General features: G+C 35.1%; 1 protein-coding gene across 16 annotated transcripts in view; it reads right to left on the minus strand.

Annotated features, from left to right (window-relative positions):
• AGTPBP1 (ATP/GTP binding carboxypeptidase 1) overlaps window positions 1-24,246 on the minus strand; it is a 192,913-nt gene that overhangs the window by 37,979 nt on the left and 130,688 nt on the right. For all 16 annotated transcript variants that reach the window (XM_086416848.1, XM_086416844.1, XM_086416841.1 and 13 more), the window contains 3 exons: window positions 23,506-23,592; window positions 23,273-23,421; window positions 489-576 (listed from right to left, as the gene is read on the minus strand). In XM_086416848.1, coding sequence (XP_086272974.1) covers window positions 489-576; window positions 23,273-23,421; window positions 23,506-23,592 — 324 coding nt within the window. The remainder of the gene's footprint in view (window positions 1-488; window positions 577-23,272; window positions 23,422-23,505; window positions 23,593-24,246) is intronic.

Consider the following 24,246-nt stretch of genomic DNA (forward strand, 5'->3'; position numbering starts at 1 on the left):
ATAAACAGATCACCTGTTTGAAGTCAAAGTTGAACTGGCTAAACTGAAGCAACCTAACTATAGAATACATCTCCAACTAAAACACTGGAAGTTAAAATGAGGTAAACATTTGTGTGAAGAAAAAAAATTATACTTAATATCATCAGAACAACAAGAAACCACTGTAAATTATTTCCTAGAGTTTCTAATTTTAGTCTTCCTCAATGAGGTTCCCAAAGTTTTACAGCTATAAAAGAGCTGAGAACATATCTAAATGGGAGAAACAAGACTGGACATATGTCTGTCTACAAAACACATTTTACTGCCACTAAATATACCCCCTAAAATGAATCTCAAATTATAAAAAAAGAAAACCTTTTCTGTTAGAAGTAATACTAAAGCATATCATAATTCAGAGAACACATTATCTCTTTTATCCCTAAACCGAAATAGGATGAACTAATATTTCCTTCTATAAACTGTTGTCCCGTTATTGTCAGAATACTTACTTATAGTAACAAATGTCAGTCCCCACACGAATCCACCATGGTCTAGCATTTAACGCTTCCTGAACCGAATACATGAGTGGTTGCATACCTTTGATAGAAAGAAAAAAGAGAGAAAACTCTTTTCAGAATTTTTGAGTTAAAAATTAATCCTGTCATTTTAGAAAGCACTAAACATTCATGAAAGTTAATGAATATACATTTTGGTATTTCAACATGTATTTTTTAAAAATCTGAGATGTGTGTGTGTGTGTGTATGCACACACTCAAGAATGGTTGACTCTTTGTGACCCCGTGGACTGTAGCCCACCAGGCTCCTCTGTCCATGGAATTTTCCAGGCAAGAATACTGGAGTGGGTTGCCATTTCCTATTCCATGGGATGTTCCCAACCCAGGGATCAAACCTGTATCTCCAGTGTCTCCTGCATTGGAAGGCAGATTCTCTATCACTGAGCCACCTGGGAAGCCTGAGATCTTTCTCGAAGATCTAAGAACTGGTGCTTTTGAACTGTGGTATTGGAGAAGACTCTTGAGAGTCCCTTGGACTGCAAGGAGATCAAATCAGTCCATCCTGAAGGAAATCAGTCCTGAATAGTCATTGGAAGGACTGATGCTAAAGCTGAAACTCCAATACTTTGGCCACCTGATGCGAAGAACCAACTCATTAGAAAAGACCCTGATGCTGGGAAAGATTAAAGACAGGAGGAGAAGGGGACAACAGAGGATGAGATAGTTGGATGGCATCATGAACTCAATGGACATGAGTTTGAGCATGCTCCGGGAGATAGTGATGGACAGGGAAGCCTGGAGTGCTGTGGTCCATGGGGTCACAAAGAGTTAGACATGACTGAGCAACTGAACTGAACTGAAATCAATGAATGATATGTTTTATTTCCAATTTAACTAAAATGAGGTTACCACTTCAATAAGTGAAAAGTCATTTAACATTCTGCTATTACCTTTTCTATATTAGATCTATCTAATTATATATATACAAATTACACAAAAAATTACATATACATAATATATATTATATAAAAATTATACATATATTCCTCATAGCAAGTGAAAAAAAGAATAAAGTTAAGTATTATCTCCCCTCCAACTCTCCACAGATTCCCATCTACAGCAAGGTAAGGAAAACAATGCCACTGAACCGGCATGATTGTTTTCTTCCTCAACAATAGGTGTTTAAAACCATGCAGAAGGAGGGAAGGGAGAAGGAGGAGGGACAGTTAGCAAAAGCAGGATTAAATATATAGTATATTTTCTTAGGTAGTTTTAGAAATATACTTTCACATACACTTTAAAATCATTTAAAAGGTTTCCAGGTTTCTAACTGGAATTAATGAAATTTATATGCTAATTTTGGAAAGGTTCACAATTTTTATTGAAATCTGGCTCAACTTTTTCTTAAATTATAACCTAAAGATACAATCACCTTTTTCATTTTCTTGCTACAGAATCATTATCTTAAACTTACTTCTGAGTATTTTTATTAGTTTTCAATAGTTTCTTGGGTTCTCTAAGCACATAAATCATATCACTTGCAATTTTAAAAATTTTATCTCCTCTTTTAGTATTTATAATAGTTACTTTATTTTCTACTTTTATTATATTTCAAGAAATGAAACAATCTCAAAAACTATTCTGAATACAGTGGTAAGAACTAAAGCTATCTTGCTTATAATTTAAATAAAAATATCTTGCCATAAGATGCAATATTTGCTGATTGTTTTTCTTAATGTCAACTTTATCTTATTTAAATAATGAGCTAATATTGAATAATTTCTATGTGCCAGATACTGCTCTAAGTATTTTTATACCTTTTAAGTCATTAAATCCTCACAACAGCCCTCTATAGTAGGTGCTTATTTCTTCCTACAACTGGAGCAGTTTCCCCCATACGTCTTATTACACTTAAGTGTTTTTAATTGTTTCATTAAATGACTTTTCAGCATCCACAAACAGAACCACATGGCTTTTCTCCTTAAGTCTGTTGATATAATTAATTGTGTAAATATGTTTACTATTGTGAATTATCCTTGCACTCCAAGAAAAAGTTTTTCTCTTATATGCTATATGATGAAATCAGCTAGATTTCACTTAGAATTTTTGCATCTAAAACTTGGTCTTTTAAAAAAAAAATTACCTTTACTAAGTATTGATATAATATTACACTAGCTCCAGAAAAACATATTTAAAAGGTATCCACCATTTACTAGAATGAGAAAAATCTATTTTTAGAAGTAAATACAAATCAGTTGGAATATCATCCTGATATGGTGACTACTAAATACATTTTTAATTTATTTTCAACAGCTGTAGTCTGTTCAGTATCTCTACTTTTTTCAGTTTCAGTATTTCTAGTTTATCCTATTTGTTCTACTTCTATCTCATTTTCAGCATTTTTAAAAAATTCTCTTACTTTCTTTTGGATTTATTTTTGTTGTTCTAATATCTTGAGTATTTTAATACTTTTAATTAATACTCAAAATATCTGGAGTATTTTTTCAGTACTTGAGTAGTAACTTATTTTCAGGTTTTTTATTTTAAATAATGCAGTTATGAAAGGCATTCCGTTTTCCTCCAAATAGCAGTTTAGCTATGTCCCATAAGTCTATAAAGAGTTCTCCTTTGCTGTACTTTCTAGATCAGAGCCATCCAACTGAGCCTTCTGCCAGAATGGAAATGTTCCATACCCGCACTGTCCAGTGTGGTGGCCACTAGCCATGTGTGGCTACTGAGCACAGCAAATAAGCCTACTGCCTCTTAAGAACTGAATTTTAAATTCTTAAAACAACTGTCTTTTAATCACGCTGTATTTCTTGCAGCTTTTGCTCTAGCAGCTATGTGAGTGCCATGTGGTTATGAGTTTTGTACTGTATAAAGGTCAGTGTTCTGTACGGCAAATGAAACCACCAACAAAATGAAATGGCACCCTGACAAATGGGAGAAAATATCTGCAAATCCTAAATCCGATGAAGGGTTAACACCCAAAATATATGAAGAACTCCTACAACTCGATAGCAAAAAACACACAAACAACTGAAAAGTGGACAAAGGATCTGAATGGACATTTTTTCAAAGATATACATATGGCCAACAGGTAAATGTAAAGGTACTCAACATCACTAATCATCAGGAAAATGCAAATTAAAACCACAATGAGATTTCACCTCACACCTGCTTGAATGGCTGTTATCAAAAGGACAAAGAAGTGTTGGTGAGAATGTAGAGAAAAGAGAACCCTTCTGAATCACTGGTGGGAATGTAAATTGGTACACTCACTGTGGAAAACAGTATGGCAGTTCCTCAAAAAATGAAAAAATAGCACTAGCATTTGATCCAGCATTTCCACTTCTGGGTATTTATTCTTAAAAAACTAATTCAAAAAGACATACGCAACTCCCTATCATGTTTAATACATCATTACCTACAACAGCCAACACATGGAAGGAACTTAAATATCCACTGATGAATGAACGGATAAAGAAGTTCAGTTCAGTCACTCAGTCATGTCTGACTCTGTGACCCCCATGGACTACAGCATGCCAGGCTTTCCTGTCCATCAACAACTCCTGGAGCTTGCTCAAACTCATGTCCATTGAGTTGGTGATGCCATCCAACCATCTCATCCTCTGTTGTCCCCTTCTCCTCCTGCCTTCAGTATTTCCCAGCATCAGGGTCTTTTCTAATGAGCCAGTTCTTTGCATCAGGTAGCCAAAGTATTGGAGTTTCAGCTTTAGCATCAGTCCTTCCAATGACTCTTCAGGACTGATTTCCTTCAGGATGGACTGGTTTGATCTCCTTGCAGTCCAAGGGACTCTCAAGAGTCTTCTCCAACACCACAGTTCAAAAGCAACAATTCTTTGGCACCCACCTTTCTTTACAGTCCAACCCTCACATACATACATGACTAATGGAAAAACCATAGCTTTGACTGCTACTGCTAAGTCACTTCAGTCGTGTCTGACTCTGTGCGACCCCATAGACGGCAGCCCACCAGGCTCCCCCATCCCTGGGATTCTCCAGGCAAGAACATGCAGTGGGTTGCCATTTCCTTCTCCGATGCATGAAAGTGAAAAGTGAAGGTTAAGTCGCTCAGTCGTGTCCGACTCTTAGCGACCCCATGGACTGCAGCCTACCAGGCTCCTCCGTCCATGGGATTTTCCAGGCAAGAATACTGGAGTGGGGTGCCATTGCTTTCTCCATAGCTTTGACTAGATGGACCTATGTCAGCAAAGTAATACCTCTGCTTTTTAACATGCTGTCTAGAAGATGTGGTATGTATATAATGCATGACCCTGTGTGCACACACGTGTGAGCACAATGGAGTATTATTTAGCCATAAAAAAGGAAATTTTGCTATTTGTAACAACATGGATAGACCTTGAGGACACTATGTTAATAACTGAAATAGGTAAAAAATAAAGGCAAATACTGTATGATCTTGCCTATGTGTGGAGTCTTTAAAAAAAAAACTCATAGAGGACACAATAGAGGCTTCCATAGGCAGGGGGTAGAGGGGTTTGCGAAAGTGGTCACAAAGTATGAATTTCCAGTTACAAATAAGTAAGTCATGGTGATATAATGTTAACTAGACTTACTGTGGTGATCCTTTTACAATATCTACACACTGAATCGTTATGTTACACACCTAAAACACATTCTACATGCCAATTATATCTCAATGGAAAATGAAGGTTTGCAGTTATAATAGCATCTTCAAGGACTGCAACTTGTAAACACACAATATCTCATGCTTTTGACCCTGAATTATTCTTTGTCAGACATCAATATTACCACATTTCCTTTATTTGTATTTACCTATTAAACCTCTGCCCAATCATTCATTTCAGCTTTATTATTACTATACAAATATTAATTAAAAGATTAGAAAAGATTGAGGGCATGAAGAGAAGGGGAAGACAGAGGATGAGATGGTTGTATAGCATCACTGACTCAATGGACATGAGTCTGAGCAAACTCCAAGAGATAGTGAAGGACAGGGAAGCCTGGTGTGCTGCAGTCCATGGGGTCGCAAAAAGCAGGACATGACTTACCAACTGAACAATAACAACAATATACACATACACATATTCTCCCCATCTGGCAAATTGTATAATTTTCATTATCTGATTTTTGAGGCCATTTTGACTTATAGTTAATAATGACAGATATATGTTTAATTTCATTCCTTCTCCCCTTCCATTTTGTTTTCTTTCTACTATTCATTAAATGTTTTTTTCCTTCTTTACACCTTCTTATTTTACTTACTTGGTTACATTTTCCACATTTTCTTTTCTTCTTCTGTCATTTGGAAGCTTTCTATTGTGCTTTTCCAACTCCATTTCTCATCCTCACAATTATGATTAACTTTGTGTGTAGACATTTCTCTAGTACTATATTATATTAAATAAATGAGCAATCCAACCAGGACAAGTTAGCTTTCACTCCTCTCATATTACTCCTTTTAGAACATTTTCCCTTAACACAATTTATAAATTCTAAGTCTTCTATCTTGATATCTTTTTCATTTATTTTTCTCAGCGAGGGTTCAGGGTAGTATATTTTCTGAATTCTACATACACAAACATGCAGTTTGTTGGCAGTGACAAACAAATGACGGATTTTACAAAAGACATTTGGCTCTCCTCTAGCTTCCACAGATGAGCGTCCAATACTAACCTGTTTCCACACAGAGAACAACATAGTGATTAGGAGCTCACAGTCTATAGCCAGACTATCTAGGTCTGAACTCCAACTCCACTACGTGCCACATGCACGATCCTGGCAGGTTACTAAACCACTCACGCCTCCTTTTTCTCTTCTGTGGATAACAATCTTACTGGATTGTTTGTTGTGTGAATGAAGAGTATCACATGTGTCAGCACTTAAAGAAGCCCTGGCACATGATACATTTTTCAATAAATGTTAGCTGTTATTACTATTATTTAAGTACTGCAGCCAGTTCTATACCTGAAACTTAAATATTTCACTGGTATGTATAAAAGATTCCTGTCTTCCTTATTTCTTTCTAGGAGTCAGTGAGTCATTTCAACTCGAAACTTTAACCTCTTCCAAGCACACAAAATTCTTAATAAATGGTTAATTATAGTAAGGCAGAACAAGGTTCAGGCTGAGGTCAAAGGGCATAACAGATTTATCTGAAGTGTTCTAATTTTATACAAGACAATGTATTCTGTTATTACTTTTAAAATGATGGTTAATTCTGGTCACAGTGAAGGGAGCTATATTTGGAAATTCTGATTATAATGAAGATCATCTGAACAAAACAGGGTCCCCCAGAAAGAAATCAATCAAATGAGGTAACTCAAACTGAATAAACCACAATCTATTAATACTCAAGTTGATACAGAAAGGCCATATTTGAGTAACTTATTTAACCATGAGCCAAAGGATAAACTTTAATGTGTGTAACATAAATATGCTAAGAACTGTCAAGCCTGTCACTTGAATACAATCAAAATATTAAATTGCCAGAGTGAAACCAGCATCTAATGGCACTGGCCTCTAATAATATCCATGTAAACGCTGAAGTTTTATTAAGCACATGCTCAGTAACAAGGGCAGATACAAAGAAAGACAAGATGTTTTAGGCCCTAATCATTAAATGTATTGTGAATCACAGACAAAATTTTCAAGTTAAAGCTAGCACTGTAATTTAACACATGAGGGGGAGCTAGGTTAATCTGAAGGTACCTACCATAAGCTGCATATGTTATTAATAACTTTACAGAGAAAAAAATACATGCTTCTAATATGGCAAGTATTATAACAGAAAGTCATACTAAAAATAGGAAGATGAGATCCTTGGTCTGGAGGGTAATGGTGGCCACATGAATCTCAATCACTCCACACATCCTCACAAAAACAAGTAAAGAAAATCAACAAGCAGTGCAAATAAAAGCACACATGCCCAGGCCTGCAGCATTACTAGACGACAGAATGTAAGAGACTTGCTCATAGGTAGAAAGATGGGCAGATATACCAGGGAAGTGGAAACAAAGTAGACTGCAGGCCAAAAAATACTAAGTAAGACAAGGAATTTTATAAAGCCACAATTCATAGTGAAAAGTAATATAGCAAGACACAGTGTCTACACACCAGAAAAGAACAACCTATTATATAAAGCAGAAACTACAGGAAACGTAGAAGAAAGAGACACACTACTGACAGATTCCAACACTCCACTCTCATTACAAGACAGAACAACCGAACAAAAGAATATTTATAAAGCTCTAAGTAACATAATTCATAAGGCAAATTTTATGTAGATATGTTGAACACTATATCCTGATAGTAGAGAATGCACCTTCTTCTAAGAATATGTGGAATATTCACAAAAATTGCTCATATATTAGGTCAAAAGGAAATGCCAGTAAGTTCCATATAAGAGAAACATTACAAACAAAACCCTCTGATCACCATATAAAATACAGCTACAAATTAAAATCAAAATGAAAATAAACAAAGAGGGCGGATAACCATGGAGAGACAAGGGAGACAGGTTGACTTTGGTGTCAGACCTTGAACAGAATGAGAAGGGCATCTGCCCAAAAATGCAAAGGAGAGACTGTTAAGTACACTGGAATTGATCAAATAAGTAAATATATTAAGAACAGTATAAGCCAAAATTCTCCATTTTGGAAAAGGAAACCGAAAATATGGAAAGAAAACTAGAATAAAATCTGTGCAACTGAAGGTATCAGTGTGACCTCATGGAGATACTATGTGTACACATATGTGTGTATGTGTATAACATACACACAGAAATAAACATATACATGTTATACATTACTACTGATGAAAATTTCTACATACACACTCGTATATACAAATATATATTCCCTAGCTCCCTTCATGAACAGGTCCAATAATAATGTACACACTATGCACACACAAAAATAAACATATACCTACTATAAATTACTACCAATGAAAATTTCTACATAAATGCTTGTATATACAAATATATGTTCCTCAGCTCCGTCCATGGACAGGTCCAGTAACAATGTACACACGATGCACACAGATCTTATTTTTAAAATATTATTCTCCACTAAAATAAATCAGGGCTTTTTGAAGAAATGACTGCTTTGGATGAGATGGCTGGATGGCATCACGGACTCAATGGACATGAGTTTGAGTAAACTCCGGGAGTTGGTGATGGACAGGGAGACCTGGCATGCTGCGATTCATGGAGTCGCAAAGAGTCGGACACGACTGAGCGACTGAACTGAACTGACTGAGGCTGGGGCATGGAAAGGCAAGATAAGCCTTGGGCATCTTATGCCAAAACACAAGAACACCCATAAAGAATGACAGGGACATGTCAACAGAACACACAACCCAGCATGAAGGGATCACAACGGCCAAATCCTGGGCAGCTGAAACACCAAAATACTGATAGCAGCAAACTACAGCCCACTGATTAAACAGGAAACAACTCTATACTGATATCAACATGTAGAATACTTACTGATTACAAACAGAAAAAAAGTGACTTTACAGTGGAAAAGTCTGGCAGACAACAACTTAATCAGGTGATTAAATTATTACTATCAGCAATAAAACAAAATCCTGTGCCACCAACACACAACATCACTACTGTGATGCCCCCACCACAGATGTCTGACTTAAGTCATGAGGAACAGGAGACATCTCCAAACTGAGAACCACTCTACAAAGTAAGTGCTTTCATTTTCCAAAGTGCCAAGGTCATGAACATTAAAGACTGCAAACTGTTCCTGACGAAAATAGTCTAAAGAGACTTGACAACTAAATACACTACGTGGTTTGAGCTGAATTTTTGTGCTATTAAGGTCACTGATGAGAAAACAGGTGAAAACTTAAATGAGGGTCTAAAGATTAGATGGGGTTCAAATATCAATGATAATTTCCTGATGTTGACAGCTTTTCCATAGTTATATAGAACACTGAAAGTGTTCTAGAATGATGGGGCATCATTTTTGAAGTCCAACATGTAGATAAAGGATACAACCTTTCAGTAAGTTTGAAACTATTTCAAAATAAAATATTTAGAAAATGATGATCTTTGAACTAGAGCCTTCTTGACATATGTTCGAGAGGGTCATTTTAAGTTCCTAATAGGATCTTCATAGTTCATTCACCTGTTACCTCATTTATTTAACAAATACTTACTGAACATCTACTAAATGCCTTACTATAAATACAAAGCCCAGCAACAGAGGTACTGTCCCTGATCTCGTGAAACATACAATTTGGGTGGGGGGCGGGGGGTATGCAGTGAGGAAAGGTATTAACCAGCCACATACAAAAACAATGTAGAATTGTGAAGAGTGCCCTAAAGGAGAAAATGACAAGCAATATTTATTAAAGGGACTGACTAATCCTGTATGGGGAGTCAGAGAACAGAAAGTCAAGAGAAAGCTCAGCTCAACTTCCAAGTATGGAATTAACTAACATGAGCAAGGTGGGAATGCTAGAGTTGACTCCAAAATTCTTTTTTGCTGCCTGGTTCCATATATGTTCAATTTATATAAGGGAGTGGTTAAAAATCTTCATATACTTTGGAGATACTGGGGAGGAAGGTCAGGGAGAGAAAGAGGGAGCCTGTGAGTACAGCTCTCTAAATTACTAAAACACAAGACTGCCATCTAGTGGTAATTTGAGCAAACCCTTTTTGAGTAAGGTCAGCGGAAGGGAGAGTGACGGATTACAATGGCTGTCAGTGTATACCATGATATAAATTCATAAACAAACAAACAAAAAATTCATAAACACAAATTCACAAATAAGATCACCCATTGCAATAAAACTAAAACTAAGAAAACTAAATATTTAATATAATCATCTAAAAATTCTCCAAGAAAAAGGCAACTTATGAAACGAAACCAATTCTGCCCTTTTTTGAGGGACACTGACAAAGAGCAAGACCTCCCTCCACTGGGCATACCTGCTATAAGAACCCAACATTTAAATACTACCCCAAGCAGCATGTCTCAACAAAAAACAAAAAGAAACTTACAATTTCCTAATTAACATTACTTCCTGACTTCAATCATGCATGGCAATCAACTAAATTCTTCCAGCTGAAGACGTTTCCACTGCAAATATTTTCAGCCATCATTACCATTCCTGAAGTGAATTCAATATGAATCTCATGACAATTAATTACATATCTAATTATCATTTCTTAAAATTTTGAATTCTAATTTACTAAATGTTGGTCTACTCCTTCTTCTAACTCTATAGATAACCACGCAAACCAAGATTTGCTGTATGTTGCATTAATCTAACAAATCTAGTATTAGGGTTCATTTAAAAATTACATCTACCAAACAGCTCCTTCTATAGCTCCTCGTTAAGTACTTACAAGTATAGCAAAATAAAAGAAGACTGGCAACAGTTAACATCCTGTCAGAATCTGGAAGGAATCTCTACTTATCTTAAGGCAGATGGAGCAGGACTGAGAGAAATCCAGTTCAGAATATGCCTCACAATCTATTTTCAAATACATATTTTGGTTTTCCACAGCTAAAAGAAGTGTTATACTACACTGTGAAGGCTCTTAAAGAATAACACATGAAGAATATAATGAATAAAAATAGAAAACATAAAAAATATCAATTATAAGAACCTTAAATAGGTCAAAATTACATATTAAAAGGCAGGAGTCAAACAACAAAATGCAACCTCCATTCACAAAAATAATGAGCAAAGACGCATCAAATTCAAACCAATATAATTTTAAATATAATTCTAGGCCATAGATAAGGAATAGAATAAACGTGACTGTTTTGCACTATTAATGTGCCTGTGTGTGTTCAGTCGCATCCCATTCTTTGCAACCCCACAGACTGCAGTCCACCAGGCTCCTCTGTTCACGGAATTCTCTAGGCAAAAACACTTGAGTAGGTTGCCATTTCCTTTTTCGGGGTATCTATCCCACCCAGGGATCAAACCCATGTCTCCTGAGTTTGCTGCACTGGCAGGTAGATTCTTTACCACTAGCACCACCAACGGGTATACACAAAACACAAAAAGAACATAGAAAAGTTATAAATGTCTATGTGCCAAATGATAAAGCATTAAAATAGAAAACAAATATTTTTTTAAGTTGACAGAAAAGGGGCTTCTCTAGTGGCTCTGTGGTAAACGAATTCATCTGCAGTGCAGGAGATGTGGGTTCGATCCTTGAATCAAGAGGATCCCCTGGAGAAGGAAATGGCAACCCACTCCAGTATTCTTGCCTGGGAAATTCCATAGACAGAGGAGTATAGTGGGCTACAATCCATGGCGTCATAAGAGTCAGACATGACTTAGCGACTAAACTACCACACTGACAGAAGCATAGTAGAGGTGAAAGACTGTTTAGTTTTCTTAAGCAAACAGACAATATAAAAAATAAAAAGGATATATAAAACTGAATAAACAGGTTTATAACAATAAATTTAACAATTTATCTTAAAATTATGTTGCCAACAGAGAATACATATTTTCCAAGAACCCGTGAACACTAACACTGATCAGATGTTAAGCCATAAAATTACTCCAAATCATAAATTTCACATCAACAAACAAAACTGATTAAAACTTGAATGCAATGACAAAAATCATAACCAAAATAATTTAACCAACTAAAAATGTAACAAACCCTTTTCTAAGCAATTATTGGGCCAAAAAGGATATCAAAATCACACCCAGTTAGAAACCACCTAGAAAATAACAAGGAGGTATTAGTATCAAAATCTGGAGGGGAGAGGGTATGGAATTAAGTTGTAATCAAAACCAAATTGAAAACCTAAATGCTTGCAGGAGAGTTCCCAACATGGCAGAACTGGAAGACCCTGAGCTCACACATGTCTTCTCAGGAGCACACCAAAATCACAACTATTTGCAGAACCACTGAGGAAAAAGACCAAAACCTACCAGAAAAGATCTTCTACAACTAAAGATATAAAGAAACAGCACGACAAGATACGTAAGAGGGGCAAAGTCATGGTATAGTTAAGATCCATGCCCCTCAGTGAACAATTCACAAACAGGAGACTACAACTGCGGAGGTTCTCCCCAAGGAGAAAGGGGTCTGAGCCCCATATCAGGCTCCTTAGCCCAGTGATCCTGCACCAGGAAACAAGCTTCAAGAATGCCTGGCTTTGACGGCTAGTAGGGCTTCAGGAAGATTGGAGGGCTGTGGAAAACAGACTGTACTCTTAACGGATGTACACAATATCTCACATGTTCCAAGATCCAGGGAAAAAGCAGTCCTCTGAAAAGATCCTGGGTCAGACCCAACTGCTGATCTTGGGAAGTCTCCCAGAGATACAAGAGGCAACTGGAGTTCATTCTAAGGACACGTACATTGGGGGCAGCAATTTTGGGGTGCTCATTCTACCAGGAAGACACTGGTGCTGGCAAGTATCATTGTGGAATTCTCCCTCTAGCTTATTAGCCCCAGGACGCAACAGTCTACAGACATCAGTTCTGGGACACCTGACCCCACCCACCAATAGGCAGGCTGCCTTAAGCACCCCTGAACCAAAAAAGCTGCCCTAGACATGTCTATGGCGACCAGAGACAGCCCCGCACATCAGCTCCAACACCTGGCTTCAGCCACCATTGAGTGAGTACCAGCCCCAGGATCTCCTGGACCCCAACTCTGTCCACTAGTGAGCCAGCACGAGCCCTAGGACCCCTGGGGTTCCACAGCCAGCTATTTCAGGATCCAGCCCTACCAATCAGTGGCTAGCAACCTCTGCACAAGGCAGGGCCTGGCAACCAATGAGACCAGGGGCCAGCTACACCTACCATACCACCCACAGTGGTCAGCCCACCACAACAGAAGGACTCAAAAAGCCCACACAGGAGGCACCTCTAGAGCACATAGCTCTAGTGACCAGAGGGAAATTTGTTGCCGGGACACACAAAATGTCTCCTACAAAAGGGTACTTTTCCAAGGTCAGGAAACATAACCAACATACCAGATACATAAAAACAGAAACTTAGGCAAATGAGGTAACAGAGGAACATGTTTCAGATGAAGGAATAGGATAAAATCCCAGAACTAAGTGACATAAATATATGCAATCTACCCAAAAGAGAGTTCAAGGTAATGATCATAACAATATGAAAGAACTCAGGAGGAGAAGAGATGCACAGAATAAGAAATTACAAAAGTTTTTAACAAAGAGCTTGAAAACATAAATAACAACCAAACAAAAATGAAGAATACAATAAATAAAAATTACAATATAAGGAATCAACAGCAGACTAAATGATACAGAAGAGTAAATCAGCAAACTGGAAGACAGAGTAGTGGAAATCACTGAAGCTGAACAGAAAAGAAGAATAAAAAGAAATAAGGACCATTTGAGACCTCTGGGGCAACATCAAGCACAGACATTACAGGGATATAAAAAGGAAAAGACAGAAAGGGGCAAATAACATATTTGAAGAAATAATAGCTGAAAACCACCCTAATAGGGGAAGGGTATAGATATTCCGGTCCAGAAGCCACAAAAAGTCCCAAAAAGAATCAACCCAAGGAGGACCACACAAGGAGCAAGGAAAAAGCAACAAGTTACATAAAAGGGAACTCCCATAAGGCTGTCAGCTGACTTTTCAGCAAAAACCCTGCAGACTAGAAGAGAGTGGCATGAAACATTTAAAATGAAGAAAGAGAAAAACCTACAATCAAGAATACTCTATCTGGCAAGGCTCTCATTCAGATTTGATAGAGAGATCAAAAGTTTTACAGACAAGAAATAGCTAAAAGAGTTCAGCACCAACAACCAGTTTTATAAGGAATGTTAAAAGGACTTCTCTAAGTGAAAAAGAAAAAGCCAAAACTAGAAATATGAAAACTACTAGAAAAACTCATCAGTAAAGGCAAACATAAAGTAAAGGTAGTAACACAGACATGTACAGAGCAAGTAGAAAGGTTAAAAACAAAAGCAGTAAAATCAACCTATATCCACAATAAGCAGTAAAGGAATATACAAAAAAACAGATGCAAAATATGATATAAAAATGGTAACAGTGAGAAGAAAAGAGTACAAATACAGGGTTGTTAAAATGCATTTTAAATTAAGATATAACCAATCTAAATAATCATGTATATAAATATAAATTGCTACATATAAGCCTCATGGTAATAACAAAACAAAATCTATAATAGATACACACACAAAAGAGAAAGGAATCCAAACATAATACTACAGATAGTCATTAAATCACAGGAGAAGAAAATAAAAAACAAAAAAGACCAACAAAAACAACCCTCAAACAGTTAACAAAATGGCAATAAGTACATACATATCAATAATTACTTTAACTATAATCAGAACAAATGCTCCAATCAAAAGACAGACCCATTATATGGCAACAATATATGTCGCCTACAAGAGACTCACTTCATATCCAAAGACACACACAGACTGAAAGTGAGGGAATGGAAAAAGGTATTCCACGCAAATAGAAATCAAAATAAAGGCAGTGTAGCAATACTTGTATGAGACAAAATAGATTTTAAACAAAGACAGTGCCAAAAAAGACAAAGAAGAACATTACATAATGATCAAGGGATCAATCCTAGAAGAAAATATAACAATTACAAACACATATGCACACAACTTAGGAGCAGCTAAACACACAGGGTAAATATTAACAGATATCAATGGAAAGATCATCCAGACAGAAAATAAGTAAGGAAACACTGGGCTTAAATTACACATTAAACCAGATGAACATAATAGATATATATAAACACTCCATCCAAAAGCAGCAGATAACACATTCTTTTCAAGTGCAGCTGGAACATTCTCTAGGATAGATCTCATGCTAGGCCACAAAGCAGGCCTTAGTAAATTTAAGAAAACTGAAAGCATATCAACCTTTTTTCATGACCACAATGCTATGAGACTACCAAAAAAAAAAAAAAAAAAACCCTACAAAAAGCACAAAGAAATGGAAACTAAACAATATACTCCTAAATAACCAATGATTCGCTAAAGATACAAACAAACAAAGAAAAACAAAGACAAATGAAAAGAAAAACAAAATAGATCCGATGTCTAACTGATACAGCAAAAGCAGTTCTAAGAATTTTAAATTAATATATTTACCTCAGGAACAAGAAAAATATCTCAAACAATCTAACTTTAAACTTAAAGAAAAATAACCCAACCTTACATCTAAAGGAAAAAGAACAAACAAAACCCAAAGTTAGTAGAAGAAAAGAAATTACAAAATCAAAAAAGAAGAAAATAGAGGCTAAAAATATAGAAAAGATCAATGAAACTAAAAGCCAGTTCTTTGAAATGATAAAATTGATTAACCATTATGCAGACTCATCAAGAAAAAAAAGAAGGCCCAAATGAATAAGTGAGGGAAAAAAAGGGGGAGAAGTTACAGCCAATTCCACAGAAATAAAAAAGATGATTACTATGAACAGTTGTATGCCAATAAAATAGACAAGCTGGAAGAAATGGACAAACTTCCACAAACGGACAAACTCCTAGAAATGTACAATTTCCCATGACTGAACCAGGAAGAAATAGAAGACATAAATAAGCAAGACCCATGATGAAACTGAATCAATAATTTTAAAACTCCAAACAAGCAAGAGTCCTGGACCACACGACTTCACCAGTGAATTCTGCCAAACATGTAAAGAAGAGTTAAGATCTACCCTTCTCAAACTATTCCAAAAATTGCTGAGGAAGGACTACAACTGAACTCATTTATGAAGATAACATCCCTCTGACATGAAAAATAAGACAAAGAGATCACACAAAAAGAAAATTACAAGCTATTATCACTGACGAACATAGATGCAAAAATCCTCAACAAAATATTAGCAAACTAAATCCAACCATATGTTAAAATGATCATACACCATAATCCACCGGGATTTAGCCCAGGGATTTAGCACAAGGATGGTTCAATATCCACAAATCAATCAGTGTGATACATCATAACAACAAACTGAAGAATAAAAACCATATGATTATCTCAGTAGGTGCAGAAGAAGCTTTTCATCAAATTCAACATCCATTTATGATAAAATCTTCCCAGAAGGGGGTATAGATGGAACATACCTCAACATAATAAAGGCCATATATTATTAGCCTACACCTAACACCATATTCTATGACAAAAAGCTGAAAGCATTTTCTCTGAGGTAAGGAACAAAACAAGGACACCCGCTCTCCTCACTTTTTATTCAACACAGTATCAGAAATCCTAGGCACAACTGTCAAATAACAAAAATAAAAGGAATTTGAAATGGAAAAGAGGAAGTAAAACTCATTGTTTGTAGATGACATGACACTATACGTAGAAAATCTTAAAGATGCCACTAAAAATACTACTAGAGTTCTTCAATGAATTCAGGAAAGTTGCAGGATGCAAAATTAATATAGCACATCAATAGGTTATACATTATATGGTCATTCCTATAAATGCAAAGAGTGAAAGAAAATAATTCTGATTTTTTAAAAATCAGTAAAAATAAAAATTCTTTAGAAAGAATATGTATCTCAAAACAAGAGCGAACATACATAAGAGAAATACTAGTAGCATTTAAAGTCAAAATAAAACATGCCCAAAGTCTTCCTTTAAACAATCTCAATGATCTAGCCAAAAGCAATGAAACAATTACATAATTAGGGATAAGAATAAATTCTAAGGAACTACCCAAAAAATTCAAAGCATCATCTGAGAAACACTGAGAGCTAATAAGAAAGTTAGGTAAGGAGTTTGATTTTCAAGGAAACATAAAATTCCTCAGCTTCCTGTCTGAGCTACCAGGGAAGCCCAAGAAAATGAGAGTGGGTAGCCTATCTCTTTCTCCAAGGGATCTTCCCAACCCAAGAATTGAACCAGAGTCTCATTGTAGGCAGGGTCTTTACCAGCTGAGCTACCAGGGAAGCCCATCAGCTTCCTTAATTCTAAATAAAGACAAACTTGAAAATACTCTTTCAGAACAGGGGGGAAAAAATACATAAAATACTTAAGAATAAAGGTAAAAAGAAGGGTATAAAACTTACAAGAAGAAAACTAAAAAATTTAGGTGAGGGAATAAAAACTTGAGAAAACAAATATATACACCATGTTTTTAAGTGGCAAGATTTAATATAAGAAATCCAGTTTCTTCCACATTATTGTATAAGTTTATGCAATGGAAATTTGGGGCTGTCTGATAAAATTATTCAGAATAATACTGAGAAAAAATTATTCAGGAAAAATAAAGTTAGAAAAAACTGTTAAATCATTTTTGAAAAAGACTACAGAATGTTAAACTACTTTATGAAGTCAAAATAACTTAAAAATCAAAGTGATATGAGAGCAACAAGGATGGTGCACGAGACTGAAAAATCAGAACAACTAAAATCTAGTGATGCTAGAGCAGCAGAAGTTCCCAAACAAATGCTAGAGTATGATGAGGGCCAGAAGTTGATGAGAGTCGTGTCACTGCTTCCACTTTTTCCCTTCTATTTTCCAGGAAGTGATGGGACCAATCGCCATGATCTTAGCTTTTTAATGTTGAGTTTCAAGCCAGCTTTTCACTCTGCTCTTTCACCCTCATCAAGAGGCTCCTTAGTTCCTCTTCACTTTTCACCATTAGAGTGGTATCGTATTTGTTATTTTTCCCAGCAATCTTGATTGCAGCTTGTGATTCATCCAGCTTGACATTTTACATGATGTACTCTGCATGGAAGTTAATGAAAATATACAGCCTTGATGTAATCCTTTCCCAATTTAGAACCAATCCGTTGTTCCATGTCCAGTTCTAACTGTTGCTTCTTGACCCATATACAGGTTTCTCAGGAGACAGGTAAAGTGGTCTGGTACTCCCATCTTTGTAAGAATTTTCCAGTTTGTTGTGATCCACGAAGTCAAAAGCTTTAGCATAGTCAGTGAAGCAGAAGTAGGTATTTTTCTGGAACTCCCTTGTTTTCTCCACAATCCCAACAAATGTTGGCAATTTGACCTCTGGTTCCTCTGCCTCCTTGAAACCCAGCTTGTACCTTTGGTAGTTCTCGCTTCACACACTGCTGTGGCCTAGCTTGAAGGAATTTGAGCATAACCTTGCTAGCACGTGAAATGAGTGCAATTGTGCGGTAGTTTAAACATTCTCTGGCATTGCCCTTCTTTGGGACTGGAAAGAAAACTGACCTTTTCCAGTCCTGTGGCCACTGCTGAGTTTTCCAAATCTGCTGACATATTGAGTGCAGCACTTTCACACCATCATCTTCTGGATTTGAAATAGCTCAACTGGAATTCCATCACCTCCACTAGCTTTGTTCATAGTAATGCTTCCTAAGGCCAACATGACTTCACACTCTAGGATGTCTGGCTCTATATGAGTGACCACACCATCATGGTTTTCCAAGTCATTATGACCTTTCCTTTACAGTTCTCTGTATTCTTGCCACTGATTCTTAAATCTCTTCTGCTTCTGTTAGGTCCTTTTAACTCTTCTGTCCCTTATCCTGCCCATCCTTGCATTAAGTGTTTCCTTGATATCTCAAATTTTCTTGAAGAGACCTCTAGCCATTCCCATTCTACTGTTTTTCTCTATTTCACTGCACTGTTCATTTAAGAAGGCTTTCTTATCTTTTCTTGATATTCTCTGAATTCTGCGTTCAGTTGGGCATATCTTTCCCTTTCTCCTTTGCCTTTTGCTTCTTCTCTTTTCCCAGCTACAAGGCCTCCTTAGACAACCACTTTGCCTTCTTGAATTTTGGGGAGTGGGGGATGGTTTTGGTCACTGCCTTCTGTACAGTGTTATGAACTCCATTCCTAGTTATTCAGGCACTCTGTCTATCAGATCTAATCCCTTGAATCTGTTTGCCACCTCCACTGTGTAACTATAAGGGATTCTAGTGGTTTTCCCTACTTTCTTCAATTTAAAGCTGGATTTTGCAATGAGGAGCTCACGATCTGAGCCACAGTCAGCTCCAGGTCTTGTTTTTGCTGACCATATAGAGCTTCTCCATTTTTGGCTGCAAAGAATACAATCAATCTGATTTTGGTACTGGCATTTCATGGCATGGGGAAATGTTATTACCACATATTGTGTAATTTAAAAACATAACATATAATGACTTTTCATATTTTGAACTCAAATGTATAAAAGGGTAAAATTTAATTTTAAAATTATGTGAATAGTAAGATTAAGGATGGATAACAAAATGCTAAACAGTGGATTTTATCTTCTATTTCCTTCTTAGAGAATCTTCTCTAAAGTTTATTTACTTTACCAAATTCCCTTATTTGGAATAGTAAATCCCATATGATCCATGGTTTCATAATCCAAAAAACAAAAACAAACAAACAAAAAAACAAAAACACTTACAGCTGGAAGACAGATAAATAAATTCCACTTCTGTGAATATGTAAGTAAATTACTATACGCACAGATATTTAGTATAATACAATAATGTTCATCTCAGTAGAAGTTAAAGTATAAAATAATTAGATACAACCTAAGGTGCAATAGGGTCACTAAACTTTGTAATCATTTTATAAGTCAAATCATATGCTGTACAGTTTAAACTTATACAGTTCTGTAGGTCAATTAATCTCAATAAAACTAGAATCAAAATAAAAATGGCTTAAAAGTCTAACAAAGGAACAGTTGGATAAATGTTACAGAACTTAGACAAGATATCCATTAAACTATGCTTCAGAGGGATATTTGTTTAATGACCAGAAAAATAATGATGATATAATCTTTAGTTAAGATGCAGGTTATGAAACTGTGTGTGTTATGAGCATTTTTTTAAAAAACACATAACTATATATATGGAAAGATCACATAATGCATTATAAAAAAAAGCTGGAAAGAAACAACAAACATTAAAATAAATTTCTTTGGATGATGTATTGTTGATGGTTTTAATTTTCTTCTTACCAGCGTTCTGTTTTCCAGATTTTATACAAAGTGAGTTTGGAATGTATAATATATTAATAGTAATACGAACAAGAATACCCAAAGGGCCCAGGGTGAAAAGGAGGGGAAACTTAAAAATTAAAGCAGCCATCTGTCTCAATGTTTTGACTTGGTTTTAGTTACAGAATTTTATTCATTTTAAATTTAAAATGACACTAAAGGAAGAAATTATCACACAGAAATACAGTTTTTTTAATAGAGAAATATTACTCCAAAATATGTGCTTTTAATTATAAAAATTAAAGTATTTTAATAAAGCTTAGTGTATTATTTTATAAAAGTCAATAAATAAATAGTAAAGGTACCATCTACCTATAGCACTAGTATCTGAATATTCTCTATCATTTCTGGAATAAATATGCCTTTATATTTTACTCATAATTGTCCTTCACTCCTGTAAAATATTATGTTAGCATTATATTGAATATTTATAAGTTAAATAGGGAAAACATAAGATCCTTTACTTATTTTGGTATTATTTTGAATGATTTTTCAATTAAAGTAATTTTTAAAGTTATATGAAAGTTTAAGGTCAACAAATGTTTCTAAAAAATAGGACATTCAATGATTAGCAGTCATACCCAAAAGTCAAAAAATAAAACAAGATTTTATCAAGAATATTCATATCACTATTCATGTAAGTCAATATAACCACTGAATCCTCAGTCAAAATATATTTTTATAAGAATACATCATTTTAAATTAGATTACTTAAAACATTTTTAAAACTTTAAAAATGTTTATAACTAAATCAGATATTATAAGCCTTATCTTCCCATAATTATTACATTAAATAGTGAATCTGATTAAAGCTTTATCCTATGTATGTGAAATAATTATCTGGAGTATACAATTTTCTGTTTTCCATATAAATAATGACAATTGGGAAGAATCAAATCTTGACAGCTTCAATTTTCAGAAATGTCCCCTTATATAGAGTATCATCATATTCATGCTTTTAACATTTTAGAACAATTATCTGAAACAGATAATATAGCATGTCCTACCTTAGCTGTTGCTGCTGCTAAGTCACTTCAGTCACGTCCAACTCTGTGTGACCCCATAGATGGCAGCCCACCAGGCTTCCCTGTCCCTGGGATTCTCCAGGCAAGAACACTGGAGTGGGTTGCCATTTCCTTCTCCAATGCATGAAAGTGAAAAGTGAAAGTGAGGTCGCTCAGTCATGTCTGACTCTTAGCGACCCCATGGACTGCAGCCCACGAGGCTCCTCCGTCCATGGGATTTTCCAGGCAAGAGTACTGGAGTGGGGTGCCATTGCCTTCTCTGACCTTAGCTGTTAAAGCTCTTCAATCTTTATACACCAGAAAAAAATTTTTCTTAACACAAAATTATCATCAAATAAAAAACTTGATGTCTTAATTTTCAATTACTGATATTAAGTTTATACAATTAAATAATCTTCCACTTAAATAATACCTGACTATAAAAACCTGATGCCTTGGCAAATAACCCCAAGTTTGACATCTATTAAAGTACTAATAAGTACAAAGCCTTAAATGAGGCTATAAATATATCTTTTTTGCTGGTACAACCCTAGGGTTTTTAAAAACTGCCTCATGAGAAAAACACTAGAGAAAAACAGTGAAACAAAAAGCTGGTTCTTTAAAATATCAACAAAACTGACCAAGAAAAATAAAGACAAGACACAAGTTACTATTGTCAGGAATTAAATACAGGATATCACTAGAGACCCTGAAGCTATTAAAAAGACAGTAAGAAAATACTATGAACAACTTTACATACACATTTGAAAATTTATAAGAAACTGATCAATTCCTATAAAGAACAAACTACTATAACTCACTCAAGGTGAAACAGATAATCTGAATAGTCCTAAAAACTACTAAAGAAGAAATTTAATCTCTAATTTAAAAGAGTACCAAATAAGAAGTCTCCTGGCCCAGATGATTTCTCTGGAGAATTCTACCAAGCATTTAAGAATTAACACCAAATATGCACAAGCTCTTTCAGAAAATAAGAGGAGGGAGTATTACTCAACTAGTTTTAGAAGTAATTGTAATTGTTACCATGATATGCCAAAATCAGATATGATATAAAAAAACATATATATATATATGTGTGTGTGTATATATATATATATCTCTCTCAATATACCTCTTGAATAGAAATTTAAAAATTCTTAATAAAACATTAGCAATTATATATGATGACTATAATTCACATATTTAACTCATTCACAGATAAAAAAGGCTGGTTCAGTATTCGAAAATGAATTAATATAACATGCCATCTTAACAGGCTAAAGAAGAAAAATCACATGATCATATCATTTGATGAAAAAAAGCATGTGTCAAAATTTAATACCCATTTATAACAAAAACTCTCAGTAAACTAGTAATAAAGGAAACTTCTTCAATTAGATTTTAAAATTTACAGAAAACTACAACTGAATGGTGAACTATAAAGGAGTAGCACAGGCTTGGTGGTACTGAAAGAATTCTCTATCCTAGTTGTGGTGACAATAAGAAGAATCTACAAATGTAATAAAAAGGCACAGAATTATGCACCCACACTGTGCCAACGTCAAACCCTGGTTTTGACATTCTAGTACAGCTACGTAGGATGTAACCATTAGAGGAAATCTGGTGAACAGAACTTCTCTGCAACTTCTACAACTTTTAACTTTTTATGACTCTATTCAAAATAAAAAAGTTAAAAAAGAGATTGTTTTATGTAATTCTCTTCTGGATGAACAGACTTCATTAAAAACTTTATTTTAAGTAGCACATGTAATAAATCTTTAGTTGTACTCAATTTGGATGAAATGTTGTCTTACCATAATTAAACTGACTGTTGGACTTTTCACAGTTAATGATGTTGAACCTATAAGCAATACTTGGTCGCATTCCACTGACTTCAAAGTAAAACCACTGATGATAATGATTGCTATTTATGTCTGAGTTCAGAATAAGGTCATATTCATTTCTGAAAACAGAAAATAAACAAATTTGATGAAAATTAGGAAAATATCTATACACAAACAAAACGAGAAGAATTTTAATGACTTACTTTCTAATTTGAATTACTTTACGCAGATTCCCAGATTCAAATTTGGAGTTAAACTTCAACACATCTGCTTCTTCTGGAATGGTATAGCTAAATAAAAATTTTAAGTAAGAATAAAAAATACATAGCATTTAAACAAGTGAGCAAAAACGAAACTACACTATAGATTAAAAATGCACCATTATTGCTCGCTCACCCTCCTCATTATTTTTAAGCCAAAGAACAAAATCAACACAAGCAAACTACAAACTCTGGCTAATATTTACAGAACAAAATATTATAATTACAAGTAGAGATTTTCCCCACAATTATATAGTGAATATTAATCACAAAAATTTTGTCTCATTAGATGCCATTTCTAAATATTAGTAATCTTATGGAAAAGACCAGTTATTTTTTAAAGTGCATATGACTTGTATTGAGTACCAATAATTCTAGAAACTATGCAGTTCTCAGGTAAAACTATTTTTTTAATTTAGAGAGCTTCATTATCTATTGTCTAATATAATTAGTACCCAAAAGGTGGAAGTATTATTTTCATTTTACATATTCCTTACTTTAGCAAGTACTTATTGAGCTCCTACTAGGTGCCAGATACTGTTTTAGTTATCTATTTCCCTGACTGAATACAAATTCTTGCTCTTCTCAAGCTTACATTCTAATGGGGGAAAATGAAGACTCCCAGAAGACCAATGCTTTTGTCCAAAGGCACTTCAGTTAGAAATAGCACTGGCATGTGACACT

The sequence above is a fragment of the Bos grunniens genome, chromosome 8 (genome assembly GCF_055505025.1).
Source record: "Bos grunniens cultivar Pamir isolate PY7600 chromosome 8, Bosgru_T2T1.0, whole genome shotgun sequence".
Lineage (NCBI taxonomy): Eukaryota > Metazoa > Chordata > Mammalia > Artiodactyla > Bovidae > Bos > Bos grunniens.